Source organism: Gopherus flavomarginatus, chromosome 4, assembly GCF_025201925.1.
Source record: "Gopherus flavomarginatus isolate rGopFla2 chromosome 4, rGopFla2.mat.asm, whole genome shotgun sequence".
Taxonomy (NCBI): Eukaryota; Metazoa; Chordata; order Testudines; family Testudinidae; genus Gopherus; species Gopherus flavomarginatus.
In genome coordinates this window covers 72,791,470-72,807,233 of record NC_066620.1, presented here as the reverse complement: position 1 = coordinate 72,807,233, position 15,764 = coordinate 72,791,470, and the positions used below count along the sequence as shown (strand labels likewise).

Here is a 15,764-nt window from a genome sequence, read left to right as displayed (position 1 = left end):
AGGAAAGGGACAGACTTACTTTGGTCTGCTGCAATAACTTGAGAAGGCAGTAGTAGTGGGCTCAGAAAGAGACTACATGCAGCCTTATTAATATAAAAAGATGTTGGTGTGACCTAGAACTTGTGAGGGTAGGAGGGAAAGTTAGAACTCAAATTGGTTCCAAATTTTAATGGTAGTAAAGGTGGTGATTACAATGCACTTAAGTGTAGATAAATCTCCAGTTCTGTCAAGCAGCTGTAATGGCTTATAATAACAAACTAGTGCTTATTTTTTTCAAAAGCCTGTTATAATTATAGCCTTAACACTTAGGGAGAAAAAAATATAAGAACTAACTTGTTTCGTAAGTTTGATTTTCCGCTTCCTCCCCATACCTCATCCCATCCCTGAAGTCCCCTCTTTTAATTGGCATGTTGTATAGTTCATTTGTCCTAAGCAGCATGGAACTACACAACAGCCACTCAGATTATGTTGGGAGAGAGAACCACTTATTACATTTTCTCCAGCATTTGTGCTGTTATTTAAATATTAACTAAGTAAACCCAAAGTAAACCTTTTTAAGTGCCATCTTTCTCTGAGTCCCATAACTTACAAGTAACTTAAAAGCTGTGCAGACAAGAAACGCTTCAGGAGACCAATACAAATACTTGTGGGATTGGTAGATCTTTCAGAACTTCCTGTAGACTAGTATGATCATAGCCATTTTGTATCTCAATTTTAGATGCCTTTCCCAGTTTCTGCTGTCCAGGGAGTAATGGTGGTGCGTTTTTTTTTTTTTTTAATAACTTTGCTTGAGTTACTACTGTGATTCTCAAACCTCTATATCAGTGGTACCCAACCTTTTTGTGGCCAGTAGCACATTCATGTTTTCAAAAGAGTGTGGTGGGCGCCAACAATTTTTCAAGGCTTATTTTGTATTTGTACATTAAATAATATGAAAATCATCATTTAATATTACATAATATATGAATCGAGAGAAGCCAGAGAGAAGCTGCGAGGACAGAGAACACCGGTGACCGCAGCCTGCAACCCCGGAGTTCTCTGTCCCCGGCAGGCATGGGGCTGCAGCTTGTCTCCCCTGCTGGGCACTAGGCAGGCCCCACGCCTGCCGGGAACAGAGAACACTGTGCCTGCAGCCTGAGTTCTCTTTCCCCGTTAGGCGCGGGGCCATGGCTTCTCTCCCCTGCTGGGCACTAGGCGGGCACACACAAATGCCCCGGCAGGCGCCATGGTGCCTGTGGGCACCACATTGGGGACCACTGCTGTATATCAAAGTCATTGCAATCTGTTGAGCAGCATGAAGCCTTCAGGTCTTGCTTTTTTCATGAGGTTGCATTTTTAAAATATTACTTCTGCACTTCTAAGATTTTATAGTTGTGTTATTGGTGCATGGTGAATAGTGGTGTTTATAAAAAAAGTAATTTTAACTACAGCTTATACAAGCAGATATGACTTTCTAGGAACAGATCTGTCGGATACACTGTTGACACTACTGCATCCATTTTCCCGAAAAGGAACCACAATTTAACATTTGGATCTATTAGTTACATGGGAAGCATCCATTAATCTTATGGACATAAAGGGATTTACGTATTAACATGTGCTGGATCTGGTTTTTTTTGGGTGCATTTTGTACAACTTCATATGTAAAGTGATTTTTGTTACGTGTAGTTAGTGGGTCAGTTAAGATTTCTAGACTGTCCCCTGTGAATTTGTGGCCATTTTATTTTGAAAAATATGAACTTAAGTAGGTATCATTATAACTATCTAATGTTAATTTTTTTTACACTTCTTACTTTTAGACACAAGACAAGCCAATTATAGTGTAACTTGTAACTACTGCGGCAGTAGTTTGAAAAATCCATTTCCCTTTAGGGAATTGTGTGGAGTCAGGGACGAGTGAGACTCCAAATTCTGTAGAATCTGAGTTTTATTTTTTTATAAAATGACTTTTTATAATTGCAGGGATAGTCAGAATCTGGATCTGTGTAGTGGTGTCTTCTTAGTTGGCCAGCAGATAGTTCAGTTGTTTGTGTCAATGCCAAAACTTCCCCAGACAGAAGCAGAGTTGAATTAACAAAATATCTGGGCAGTTTCACAACTTCTCTTCAGAATCTTGTGGGCAGCAGTGAAGCTGACAGATCTTCTCAAGTTTAGTTTGAGACAGCTATAACCAGTGGCAGAGACAGACACTGGAGCTATCTTGAGAAAAGGAAGCTAAAGGAGGGGTATGGTAATAGAGACCCCCATTGTTGGAGAAGCACAGCTGCCCTTAGCAGTCAAGAGGCTGGAGATGGAGGGAGAAGGGCTACTATGTTTATCCGAGGAATGGGAAACCTGTCTTATGAAAGGAGACTCAAAGAGCTTGGCTTGTTTAGCCTAACCAAAAGAAGGCTGAGGGGAGATATGATTGCTCTTTATAAATATATCAGAGGGATAAATATCAGGGAGGGAGAGGAATTATTTAAGCTTAGTACCAATGTGGACACAAGAACAAATGGATATAAACTGGACATGAGGAAGTTTAGACTTGAAATTAGACAAAGGTTTCTAACCATTAGAGGAGTGAAGTTCTAGAACAGCCTTCCAAGGGGAGTAGTGGGGGCAAAAGACATATCAGGCTTAGTCTTAAAGCCAGATAAGTTTATGGAGGAGATGGTGTGATGGGATAGCCTAATTTTGGCAATTAATCAATCTTTGATTATTAGCAGGCAAATATACCCAATGGTCTGTGATGGGATGTTAGATGGGGTGGGATCTAAGTTACTACGGAGAATTCTTTCCTGGGTGCTGGCTAGTGAGTCTTGCCCACGTGCTCAGGGTTTAACTGATCGCTATAATTGGGGTCAGGAAGGAATTTTCCTCCAGGGAAGATTGGCAGAGGCCCTAGAGGTTTTTCGCCTTCCTCTGCAGCGTGGGGCATGGGTCACTTGCTGGAGGATTCTCTGCACTTCGAGGTCTTTAACCCACAATTTGAGGACTTCAATAACTCAGACATAGGTTAGGGGTTTGTTACTGGAGTGGGTGGGTGAGATTCTGTGGCCTGCATTGTGCAGGAGGTCAGACTAGATGACCACAATAGTCCCTTCTGACCTTAAAGTCTATGAGTGAGTGAGATTTCTGACTACCTAAAAGGAGAAAGATGGTGGGAAGGGAGATTTAAAATATATACACTTAGTAGCCAGAGCACATGAAGTACAAAGCTTTCAGCTGGGGCTAGGGACAATGCCTAGATGCTATATTGACTGATGCCATGCTGAATGCTAGACAACAGATGTGGGACAAAAGGTTCTGGTGCAACACTGTCACTGCTGTTTAGAAATGAGCACTTGGAAAATATATGGTACTTTGCTTACTTTCATTTAAGGTTTTCACAAAATCTTTCCTCCCTTTACCCTGACTCTTGTCTGGAGATAGCACTACAGTTTGTGACAGCAGGTATAGGATAGCAATATTTGATACTTGATTTTTAAGCTTTTTTAATAAAAACTTGTGTTAAATAGGACATATTCCTAATTTTCATAATGTGGTTAAATAGGTCATGGAATGTCTCTTTGAATACAGAAAACATACAAGAGGAGAGAATTAGAGAGTAGAGCTTTAAAATGAATCTGCATATTTTGGTATTTCAGTAAACTTTACACCCACAGTATCGGATAGCATATGTTAAATCCAGGCATGTTTTTGATAGCCTTGTGTAAACTTCCCTAAATGGCAATATTCAGTCACCGCAGTCCTCTCTTCTCTCCTCCTGCCCTGTTGTAATCCCAATGATTAGTGCTTCTTGAAGAGGCTGACATTTGTGATATAGGTGGTGGTTTTATGGTATGACTGAGTAACCAAAGAAGTTGTTTTTTGCACTTATTTTTCTCTTGACTTGATCCTGGGTTGTTAGAAATGAAAGCCTGGTGTACTAATTTATTGCACAGCATCCCTATTTTTCATGATATCTAAAAGGTGGGGCTATGCAGAAAGTGGCTGCTTTGAAACCCCAATTTAAAAAAATATCATGCCCTGTAGGGTTCATTACAGTATAAATTGGGACACAAGTGTCTTTATGCTTTGCCTATCACTGTAGTGTGTTGATTTTTTGGATGTTTATACCTATTAATGGTAGTTACCTTATGAACTTTATATGTAAATAGAAGATTAGGAAAGAGGGGTTTTCCAGTGCGATTGCTTTAACTTGGCAGCATTTTATCACAGTCCCGCTGTTTCTCCTGTGAATATGCGTGGTTAGTCCATTTTCTCCTTTTGGAGTTTTCAAATATTAGGAGAAAAATGTATGAAAACGAGAAAAAGTGATTGAGACTAGTGCTAAAGAGGCAGGTGTAGCACCTAAAACTATTGTTAACTCAGTCTTTGAAATTGACTAGATGTGAAGTTGTCCCTTTAAAAATGTTTATTCAACAGTACTTTGCTCATATGTATCATTTTCCTCCACATTTGTAATTAAACTCTGCCCATTACCCATCTTGCGTATCTTGTAGAAACATTCCTTTAATTATAATTTCCTACAGAAAGTAAGGGGCCCATTTCCATTTTAAGCAGGACAAAAGGAACAAGCTGTTGAATGGTATAAGAAAGGAATTGAAGAACTGGAGAAAGGAATAGCTGTCTTAGTTATTGGTCAAGGTAAGCCAATTTTTGTGTGTGTAAAGTTGATACCTTAGTGATAAATATCAATTCCTGGCATTTTTCTCAGGAAAGTGGGAGAGTTAAATATTGTGTTTCATTCTTCAAGTAAGTGGATAAGGAATAAACCTAGTTGGTTTGAACAGTATTGTGGAAAAGCACATGCAAAATGTTTCCTAATGCAGCAGACATTCTCTCCAGTGTAGGTACACAGATAGGTAATTATCTCCATTTACTTTCTCCATGTAGGAAAAGTGTGTGTGTGTATGTATGTATGTGTGTGTGTAATTATCTCCATTTACTTTCTCCATGTAGGAAAAGTGTGTGTATGTGTATGTGTATGTATAAAAAACAACTGCGACTTGGGTTTTAAGATTAACCCACTGCTCAAATATTTCTGTTCTAGCTTTCTAATGCCTTAATATTTTACACCATTGTATTTTGCAAACCTTTCCTATGTTAGTCTTTCTTGTCCTGCTTTATGAAATAAATATATTAAGATTGTTCAAAAGCCAAAGCAATTTTGGCTCATGAAAATGTCCCTCTAAAACTTAATACCAAAATATTCTTAAAGTTAATAAATATTTGGGCATTCCTGTAGCATAAATTTCAACTTGATCCATTTAAGTTGAGGACTGCGGATTTGTTTGTGTTTTCACTGCTCTAGAATTTTACGTTTGAATATACATCAACACAGTTTTCACAAGGGTAGGTGGTATTATGTTTGAGAGATTTAAAAATACAATAACTCCTCAATTAACGTCCTCCCACTTAACGTTTCAAAGTTACATCGCTGTTCAATTAGGGAACATGCTCGTTTAAAGTTGCGCGCTGCTCCCGTATAACATCGTTTGCCTGCCTGCTCTGTCCATTGCTTGTAAGATTCTGTGGAAGAGCAGTGACTTTACAAGGGAGAATTGCACAAGTTCCTCTTCTCTGCCGCCTCCTCCCCCTCCCTCCCAGCACTTCCCCAAACAGCTGTTCGGTGGCGCTTAGGACTTGGGGATGGGAGTGGGGGAAGGAGCGGGGATGCGGCTGCTCCGGAGAGGAGGTGTAGTGATGGTGGGAAGAGGTGGGCCTGGAGTGGAGCGGTTACAGAAAGAGGTGGGTCTGGAGCATCCCCCAGCAAAGTTGGTGCCTGTTCTTCTCGGGGAAAGCTGCTGCTGCAAAGGTGCTTCCTAGCGTCCTTTCCTGCAGCGGGCTGTGTCTGTGTGGGGTAAACTAGGGGTACTTCCCAACCACAGCACAGTATATAATGCCTTTTGTCTGCCCCCTCAAAATTTCCTTGGAACCTAACCCCCTGCATTTACATTACAACTTACGGGGAAATTGCATTAGTTTAACCTCGTTTCACTTAAAGTTGCGTTTTTTCATGAACATAACTACAATGTTAAATGAGGAGTTACTGTACATTTGTCAGGTAAAGCCATACTACCAAGGAAAAACCTGCTTCAGGTCTCAAATATGGTGAATAAACATAAGAACAGCCCTAATGGCTCAAATCAATGGTCCATCTAGCTCAAGGATCAGCAACCTTTTGGCACGCAGTCTGCCAGGGTAAGCACCTTAGTGGGCCGGGCTGGTTTGTTTACCTGCCGCATCCGCAGGTTTGGCCAATCGCGGCTCCCACTGGCCGCGGTTCGCGACTCCAGGCCATCGGGGGTGACGGAAAGTGGCGACCAGCACATCCCTCGGCCTGCACCGCTTCCCACCGCCCCCATTGGTGTGGAACGGCAAACCACGGCCACTGGGAGCCGCAGTCGGCCAAACCTGTGGACACAGCAGGTAAACAAACCAGCCCGGCCTGCCAGGGTGCTTAACCTGGTGAGCCATGTGCCAGAGGTTTCCGATCCCTGATCTAGCTGAATATACTGTCTCTGACAGTGGCCCGTGCCAGATGCTTCGAAGGGAATAAACAGAACAGGGTAATTTCAGGAGGTCCAATCCCATCCTCTGGCAATTGGAGGTTTAGGGACACCAGAGCATGGGATTGTATCCTTGATTATCTTGGCTAATATCCATTGAAGGATTTAAATTCATGGAGGTTATCTAATTCTGTTTTGAACCCGGTTATACTTTTGGCCTTCACGATATCCCATGGCAACAAATGTCACAGGTTGACTGTGCATTGTATGAAGAAGTACTTCCTTTTGTTTGTTTTAAACCTACTGCATTTTAATTTCATTGGCTGATCCCTAGATCTTTTGTTGAAGTCGTATAGGAAAAATTGGTAAAAATATTTATTCAGATTATATGTAATGCATCAGAGGTCATTAAGAGTTCCCATGCTTTTCTGCTCACTTAATCATTTTTAAAAAACTTAAATTTGCCCTTTCCTACAACTATTTGAGAGACACAACCTCAGAAGACATTTCCTATTTTATCATTTATAGTAAGCATAGTCCTGTACCTGTCCTGTAAAATAGTAAAACAGATTTTAGTTAACAATACAGTACTCCCCTTCACTATCAACATCCGGCAGAGCTGTGTTCTCTTTAAAAAGTTAGAGAAGCTTTTAAACTGTGAGAGCTCTGTTTTAAGGAAATGGCCATAGTAATGTTTGTAAATCCATTACTGATGTTTTGAAATGTGAAGGGACACAATTAATTCAGTTTAAATTTCAATTTTGCCAAAGTGAAATCACTTTAAATTATACCTGCCTCTTGGTTACTTGTCTGCATTTTTTTTTGATTCTTTACCTTGTTTCACTTTGTCTCCCTCATTGTTGCATACAACCTTCACAAACTAAATGGTAGCATGCACCAACTTGGCTTGGGTGTCAAAGACCTGGTCTACACTGGGATGGGGTGGGTAGGATTGACCTAAGATACGTCCGCTTCAGCTACACTATTCTCATAGCTGAAGTTGCGTATCTTAGGTCGACTTACCTCATGTCCTCATGGCGCGGGGTCAACTGCCGCCGCTCCCCCATCGACTCTGCTTTTGCCTCACGATACAGTGGAGTACAGGAGTCAACGGCAGAGCGATCAAGGATTGATTTATTGTGTCTGCACTAGACACAATAAATTGATCCTTCAGAAATCGATCACTACCTGCCAATCTGGCGGATAGTGTAGACATATCCATAGACATGCATTGCAACACTCGAGTCTTCAGCTTTGTACATGCAGTTTGTGAAGCAAACAGAGCCAATTTTGTACAGTGTTGTTTTCTTTAACTTAAGATCTTTGACTAAGGTTTACATTTTATTTCTCTCCTCTCCTTTACCAGAGGAGAGAGGGAAAGGTTAGATGTCAGTTTTAATGAAGGAATTATTTTAACACTTTGTAAACATTAACTTGACATATTCCTGTTTTTAATATTGATTCTTTCTTAAGGTGATCAGTGTGAACGAGCTCGACGTCTGCAGTCTAAAATGACGACGAATTTGGCTATGGCAAAGGATCGTTTGCAGCTTCTAGGTACCAGTTGCTATTCAAAATTTTGAAAGTTGGTACACATAATGATCATGATAATGCATTAACTTAATATATTTAATTATTTAAAATGAAGAGCAAAAGTAATTGTACTTTTTTTTTAAAAATAAATTTGTAGTAGCATAGTATAGTGTTTCTCAGTCTTTCCAGGTTGGTGATCCCTTATTTGAATTTTTTAAAAAAAATCATGAGCGCCTTACAATTACTATACAAATATCATATAATACAACTAGTAGATTTGACTGCACAGTCTTTGAAGGTTTTGATCATCCTGAAGTTACCCTGGACATATTATTTTCTTTGCTTTAAAATTATAATATAATTTTTCAACACCTTTCAACCCTCCAATTGCCTTTCATGACTTGCTGGGGATCACAGCCCACTGGCTGAAAAATACTGTCTTAATGTACTGGATTTCTGTTGGATGAAACTTATAGGTGTACTCTTTGTTCTGTGGGAAGTGCTGAGTACAATTTAAACCAGTTCTACATTATTAATCTGGTAATTATATTAACAATCTGATTCCCAGTATGTACTATAACTGAAGTCATTCAGTCTTATAAATAAGATTAAACAATTTAAAAACTTTAACCTCTGTGACTTTAATTTGATGATCATCATCTTCTACTTTAAACTAATGTTAAGACCATTTCATTTCAGGAGCAACATATAGGAAAGTCTGAGCTCTTATAAATGTTATGAAACTCATTGTAATGGATGTGAAAACACTACAAAAACAATACAACTGACACCTGTGATTGGCAGTAAAATGTTGTTGTGTAATAATTTTGAGAATCACTGACTTTGTATACAAAAAATAATCTGATAGAGCATCCTTTAAATAGTATGTGCAGAAAGTGGTTTAAATATTCTGTTTAAAAAGATTTCTCTTTTCTATTCTACTGGTGATTTGTTTTTCTGAGAGTTTTTGCAGTAGGGGAAGATGCCCATTCTGGAAAGCAGCACCATAAAATGTGTTTGGGCCTGACACCCTACCACCTGGTTCTCTGCCCAGACCTCTTTACTTTCACCTTCTGCACTGCTTATAATTTGAGGCAAGCATCCTAATTTCTTCTTGGAGCCTGATGACGAGTCTGAGGCATGAATGTGTCTCACTTCCCTTGGCTCCCATTGCTCTGTGGCTTGGTGTAGTGATGACAGCAGGGAAGAAAGTGACTCTCTCTTTTCCTGTCTTCCTGTTACCTCTAGTTCTGTGCAGGGATCTATGGTATCTCTCTATCCACTCCTGTTTCGTGTTGCTACTTGGATTGGTGCACGTTCTGCTCAAAGCTCATCAATATTAAATACTCCTCTTGAAGAGGCTAGGGGAAAGCCCACGCAAGAGCTATCACCTACAGTGATGTAGTTGAGCAAAGAAAACTGTGAAGCTGTACGCTGTGCATTCAGCTGTGTGAAGTAAACGAATTTTAAAATTTGATTTCATTTATAGTCATCTTAGATGTAACAATAAGCCTTTTAAAAAAAATCAAAATCACTTCTGTTTCTTAGTTGATGGTATATGTTTTGTGTGCGTTACCTGCTCCTGATGTGCCTCAGTTATGGTAGTTTGCATATGTTAGCAAACGGAGTTGAATATTGGCCATGGGTGCCCTTAAATGTATTCCTGCAAAAGGAGATGTTAAAAGAAGATGAAGGTTGCAAAAGTTAAGCACTCAAAAGTCAGGAAATGACATTAAGGGAGTACATGAAATCTTAACTTTGCAACTTTGTTTTATTGTAATCTTTAATTACACGTTCTTTGTCGCATTCTGGGTGCAGGCTAAAAGGTGAATGAATGTGGCAGAGGTAAATAACAAATGAGGCAGGTGTTTTGTAAATCCTTGTTTCAGTCTAGTTCAAATTGTCTTTGAAGTGATATCAGTGCAAATCTACTGAAGTCATTGCTTTACTTTACTCTATACAGGTTCTTATGTCTGCCGCATCACTGTAGTTGAGCACCTTCTCCAGTTTTACCAGTGTAGCTGAGGGCAAAATTTGGATGGGGAGCTGTTGCTTAGGGGTGAAGATCAGAATCATGCCTAAAATATTTTAAAATTAATGATAGAATTAAAGTCTACGTAAGTTAGACTTTTAATGTGAAGCAATTATATCACTGGGTGACATCAGTTAGACTGTTTATTACCTTTCTTCACTTCTGTTGCACCCTTGCTTTTGTCACTTCTGTCATTAATCCTGCATGCTTGAGGCAATATTACTGTGGAATATGTGATATTGTAACTCAAGTGTATACTGTAATGGAGATGCACAAAGAGTCTTAGATAAGGTTGCACATGCAACTGTCACAAGGGCTTCACTTTATGATCTTAGGCCCCCATTCCTTTAGTTCTGACAGACCCTTGCATCGATGAGGAGACCTACTAAAATCAGTGGAGCTCTATGCTTGCTTGAGGGTCTGCCTGCAGAGATCCATTTGCAAGATCAGGGACTAAATGTTGTTTTTTCCATAGTAGAATAGTAGTCTTTTAGAATTTCCCAAGTTCCTAAAATAAATAGTCCCTTCAGAATGACACTTACTTTTAAATCTTTTGTCTGACCCAGTGAGAGCTACCGAATGCTTTACTCTGTGTATGGTAGAGACAGAGATACAGATGAGGGCTACCTGGCTGAAACTCAATTTAGATATGATGGAAGTGATGTTGGTAGTATAGGGAAAATAATTAGATAATGACACAGATTACATCTGTCCCTTTTAAGAGTTTGTCCAATATTTGTTGTTTGAGTTTGTCTCTAGGTTCTGTTGCATCCTTATCTGCTGTTTAAACAATCATTTAGAAGTATTGACTGTTACAGCCTTTTTTTTATGTTTGGCTAGGAGGTTGAGATCATTTATTCTGGATGTGGGCTGTGCCACTGTGATCCATGCCTTTGTTTTGAGATTAGATTACTTTTGGGCACTGTATTTAAGAGGTAGCACCTTCAGTCTTTTTGGAAACTGAAGCTAATGCAGAATGTCTCTTTTTAGTTAAGTTTATCACTGTAATGGCAGTCCAGGATATCTGGTTAGGCTAGATAGTGAATTTACAGATTATTGTATTTTGGGTTAGGATACATGGCTGCAATTTACATGTGATAAGGAGTCAAGGAACTTTGTGTCTAGGAATGGCAGCCAATGCACAATTATTCAGGAGGATTTATGAATGCTCTGAAGATCTTCATAAACCTTGCATCCCAAATGACGATTCTAATTCAGTTGACAATCAGACCGTTGTGTTCTGCATAAGCAGAGGCACAGGAGAGATCTTCCTGTTTTGGGAAACTATGTAGGTTTGGAATTGGGCAGTGTCACATAAGGGCATTGCTTGATGTTACCTACCTTGGAGGAATGATAAAATTGGAGATTGACTTCTTTGACTGCAAGAACTGTCTCTGAATTAGGAGATGGTGGATCAGATCTTTCTCCGGTGGAAAGGCTGTAGGATCCTACTCATCTCAGCTCTGATCAACAAGATATTGGTGGTATGTGACATCAGGAAGACACTTGCACCAGCAAGGGGTGTTGTCTCCATTCACCGCAGAAAGATTGCATGTCTTCCCACCAACACTCCCTTTAGCAGAGACCCTGGCCAACTTCAGGCACAAAAGTTCAGTGATTTAGTCATTCCCTGCTGAGTAAAACACATGCCTCCCTTTTTTGTGATGGCATTGGCTACTTGCTGCTTCTTACAGCTTTTTTATTTAAGCTTAATATATTTGTTCATAGATGGGAAATGTACAAGAACAGAGCTTCAAGAATTAAGAAACTGAAGAAACTGGGTAGCTGATACATAGATAAAGAACAAATGTTACTTTCATAGGAGTCGGAGCTAAGTGTTACCAAAATGAGAAGAAATTAGAAGACGTTTACTGTATCTGGCTGGATGACCAAAGAGTTTATTAATTAAACTTGATGGACAATGAAAGCTGGTCACAAGGAAAAAGTAGATTGCAGTTTTTGTTGAATTTTTAAGAAGCTTTATCAGAATAATACATCACCAGAGAGAGAGATTCTTCAATCAAGTGCTTTTTAACTCGTTTGTTTGGGAGTGAACACTTAAATGTGAAGGAGAAATCTCCCAGGAGGAAAGCTATTAATTCGAGGGGTGGGGGCTAGAGGGAAGGAGAAGAGTTCTCTCACTTATCTAGTAGAAACATATGGTTTTTAAGGGATTCCATAACTACATTGACTCTAAAGGAAGAGAAGAACTGCAGTACAGTACTTGCACTGTTATTTCGTGTATGTTGTTAAGAAGCAAAGAATAGTATACTTTCACTTTCTCTAGTGCTGTGAATTTCTTTTCTGTTCAGTTGTCAGTTGGGAAATCTTCTTGTTAACTCCAAATGAAAACACTTTGTCCCAAATTCTGGAAGCTACATCAAAATGCTTAGGATCAGGTCCTCTGTCCAGAAGTAGAGTCTAGGGATCAGCTGGTATAGCTCCTCTAATATTTTAGAGGGCTGGCGTGAGGAGGCCATAGGAGAAGAGGGATCTTAAACCATACCTTAAATATTAGCCCAAAAGAAAGTGGCTACTTTCTCTTTGCCTCCCCACAAAAGGGGAAGGGGGGCTATATCCTATTATGGGGTGTTAAATGAGGAATCTTACAGACCACTGTATATACTGTGTATATGTAGATAATATATATACACATGGACTTATTTTAAATTAGTGGATCCCCTACCAGTAATGTGTCTTTTAAGAATGAATGCCCATGTCCATACAAAGGGAAAAGTTGTGTCAAGTTCTAATTGTGTGTTCTGACACACAGCTTTTTCCCAGTATAGACAGGCCTTAAGGCAAAATGGAACAAGTGGGTAGCAAACAACTGGGAGGAGTTAGGGAGAGGAGACTTTGGAAACAGTAATAAGAATTGTTTATCTAGGTGAAATAAGTTTTAAAAATTAGCAGTCCCTTCTGGCACTACACCTAACTGTCTGTCTGACAGTTTTTTAGGCATTGTGATGGAGTGGCTCTTTTTAAAAAAAAAAAAAAAAAAAAAAAAGAGAGAGAATGGCAGGAAGGTTAGTGGCTTTTCAGATTGATTCAGGGAAGGTGTTGCATGTATAAAGATGGAGTCAAATTATACTTTTTCTATTTTATTTGGGTTTTAATAATTTGCCCATCACCATGGTAACTGAGCACAAATGTATTTCTGGGGAAAGCTAACATGGGTGATTGAGACTGGCAATATCAGCAGAGCAGGAGAACTGGGAAGGTAGATAAATAGGGAGGGGCAAAGTTGTGAAGGGCCTTAACAGCTAGGACCAAAAGTTTGTATCTATTTCAGTGCAGAAAGGGGAGCCATGGAGTGACTTAAAGTGATGCATTTATCAAGAAACTATGTATATTTTTAATTTGTGGGATTGAGGGAAGGCTCCAGTCAAAATATATATATTGACTTATTTGTTTTATTTGTTCACTGCTAATAGCTTTGTTATGTTGTGCCATACTTTTTTGTGGCAAAGTTCCTTCCCCTTAATCTTAAATTATTTTCATGAAACACATTCAAATGTTACTGAAGTTAAACTTTTGACTTGGTCAGAAACAAGGGTATTTTACAGAATTTTTTTAAAATTACATGCAGTTTCCTAAGAAGTGAGAACTCTACAAACTTCAATTCACATTTTGAAATCCTGAAATCACCTACCTCATTGGAGTACTAGAAACTGTCAAAAAACAAATTTTGTTTATTACAGACACATTAAGTGTAAAATGTGGATTAGCTTACATACCTGTTTCGGTGAGCCACGTCTTGCGTGAAAGAGTACTTGCAAATGGTCAACACCGGCTCCTAATGGCAAACTTCCAGGAACGGGATTGTCATACAAATCCCACTGTATGTCAGATGGAGTCAAGATAATAAATCCTGTGCAGTGCCTTTGGAAAAAAATCCTGTTAGTGATTTTTTTTTTTTAATGGTTACTTTTAACTAATTCAAGGATTGACTGCCAGTTTAAAACTACTTTCATAGATTTGTACTTCATATACACAGATTTTGGAGTTTTTAGGTTCATAAAGTAGTTAGCATAAATAGAAATATCCCTTTTTATCTTTGACCCTTACATCAAGTATACAGAAGCTGGCATTGTCATTTCTATGTGATCAGCGTACATAAATTTCATTGGTTCATTTTTTGTTTTTTATTCGTTTGTTTTGTCCTTTTCCCCCCTCTGTTTGTTGCATAGAGAAGCTGCAGGCAGTTTTGCAAATTCCCAAGCCGCAAATGGAGGTCTATAATGACAGTACTAACCTGGCATGCCGCAATGGACATCTCCAGTCAGGTGGGTTTGGTTTCACCAGCACTGAATTAATCAGGGATGTCTGTCAGTTTCTGGTATGTTGCAAGGAAAATATGCCGAATTTCCTGGCCCCACATTAATTTGTTAAAATTTGTATGTTTCTGTTTTAAAGGTTTTGTAGAAATACAGTCCATCCTCATAAGGCTCTTTTTTAATGCTGTTTGTTATATTTCAGTACTTGGTTGTCTATCAAAAAAGCTCTCCTTCTTTGTTGTTCCTTTTCAGGATTTTCAAAAAGTTAAGATCCAAAAGAGTTTACCTTAATGTGCTTTGATCTAGTTCCGTTTCAAAGAGGACTAGATCAAAGTGCATTAATCAACTTTTAATGCAGATGAGCTGCACAGCAGGCTAGTACAGGGTAGAGTCGCACATGAGCTTGCCATAAACTAAATATTGCTGTAGACAAGCCCAAAAGACAGGATTCCAAAAACACTTTTCTTGTGGCTGTGTATTTAAAGGAGGTAACATGATCATACTTTAAACTTTAAATCTTAGCTCTTGATTTCTGGCATTTCCTATTAGAAGTAATTTATTGTACTGTAGTGATAGTCAGCATAAGATGTTCTTGGAAAAAGCCTTTGTTTTTGTTTTGTTTTGTTTTTAATATAGGACAGATACTGATCTAAACTCACCTTAGGTTGTTTTAACTAAGTGTCTGTTTGTGCTTGTAATAGATTTTATATTTTCTGCTCTTAAAATAAAAAAACGAACAGCAACACTTGCTATTTTTAACTATAGGTTTTCAGTTAGAGAAGGTTTTTTTCCTCTTTTCTCCCAAGTGATGGTACCAAGAACACTAAATTGTCAGAAAAAGTGTATTTCCAGTTCAAGTGCTACACACGTGAAGCAAAACGTCTCCTGAATTTCATAAAATGTTAAGAATTAAAAGGATGTTTTAAAGCCACCAATATGATGTAATCAGAACTATAAACCCAATTTGGTCATACACATGCAGTGTAGATTAATCATGTTAAGTAAAATAAGGTTAAACACCAATGGAATTAACAAAACTCAGCTACAGAACTCAGAGCACAGCAACCTTAGACTAGTATGCTAGTCTAGTCCTTAAAGTGACTGTCAACTTGAAATCTAGTCAGTTGAGTTTAAAACAAAAAGTCTTTCAGCAATTCACTTGCCTTTGAATGCCCAAACTATTATTCTAACTATATGGCCACTTTTTTGTTTTTAAAAAAAAATAATAAAAATCACTCACCTTTTGACTTCATAAGACACAAAAACAAGGAAACAATTAAACTAATTACACGTTACAATTATTTTGTGTGTCTGAACAAATACATTGTCTTCTGGAATATTTCTGTTAGATTTGTTTTTGGCTTTGTTTGGAATGATTGAGGTTTTTAAAAGTTTGCATTTTTATTTTAAGTTGACATTTAAGCA

At 38.6% G+C, this 15,764-nt stretch overlaps 1 protein-coding gene across 5 annotated transcripts in view; it reads left to right on the top strand.

Moving 5' to 3' along the window:
• SPAST (spastin) overlaps positions 1–15,764 on the top strand; it is a 56,406-nt gene that overhangs the window by 2,122 nt on the left and 38,520 nt on the right. For 2 of the 5 annotated variants that reach the window (XM_050950401.1, XM_050950406.1), the window contains exons 2-4: positions 4,546–4,632; positions 7,971–8,054; positions 14,253–14,348. In XM_050950401.1, the coding sequence (XP_050806358.1) occupies positions 4,546–4,632; positions 7,971–8,054; positions 14,253–14,348 (267 nt within the window). The remainder of the gene's footprint in view (positions 1–4,545; positions 4,633–7,970; positions 8,055–14,252; positions 14,349–15,764) is intronic. The other 3 variants (XM_050950402.1, XM_050950405.1, XM_050950403.1) reach the window with 3 other exon arrangements.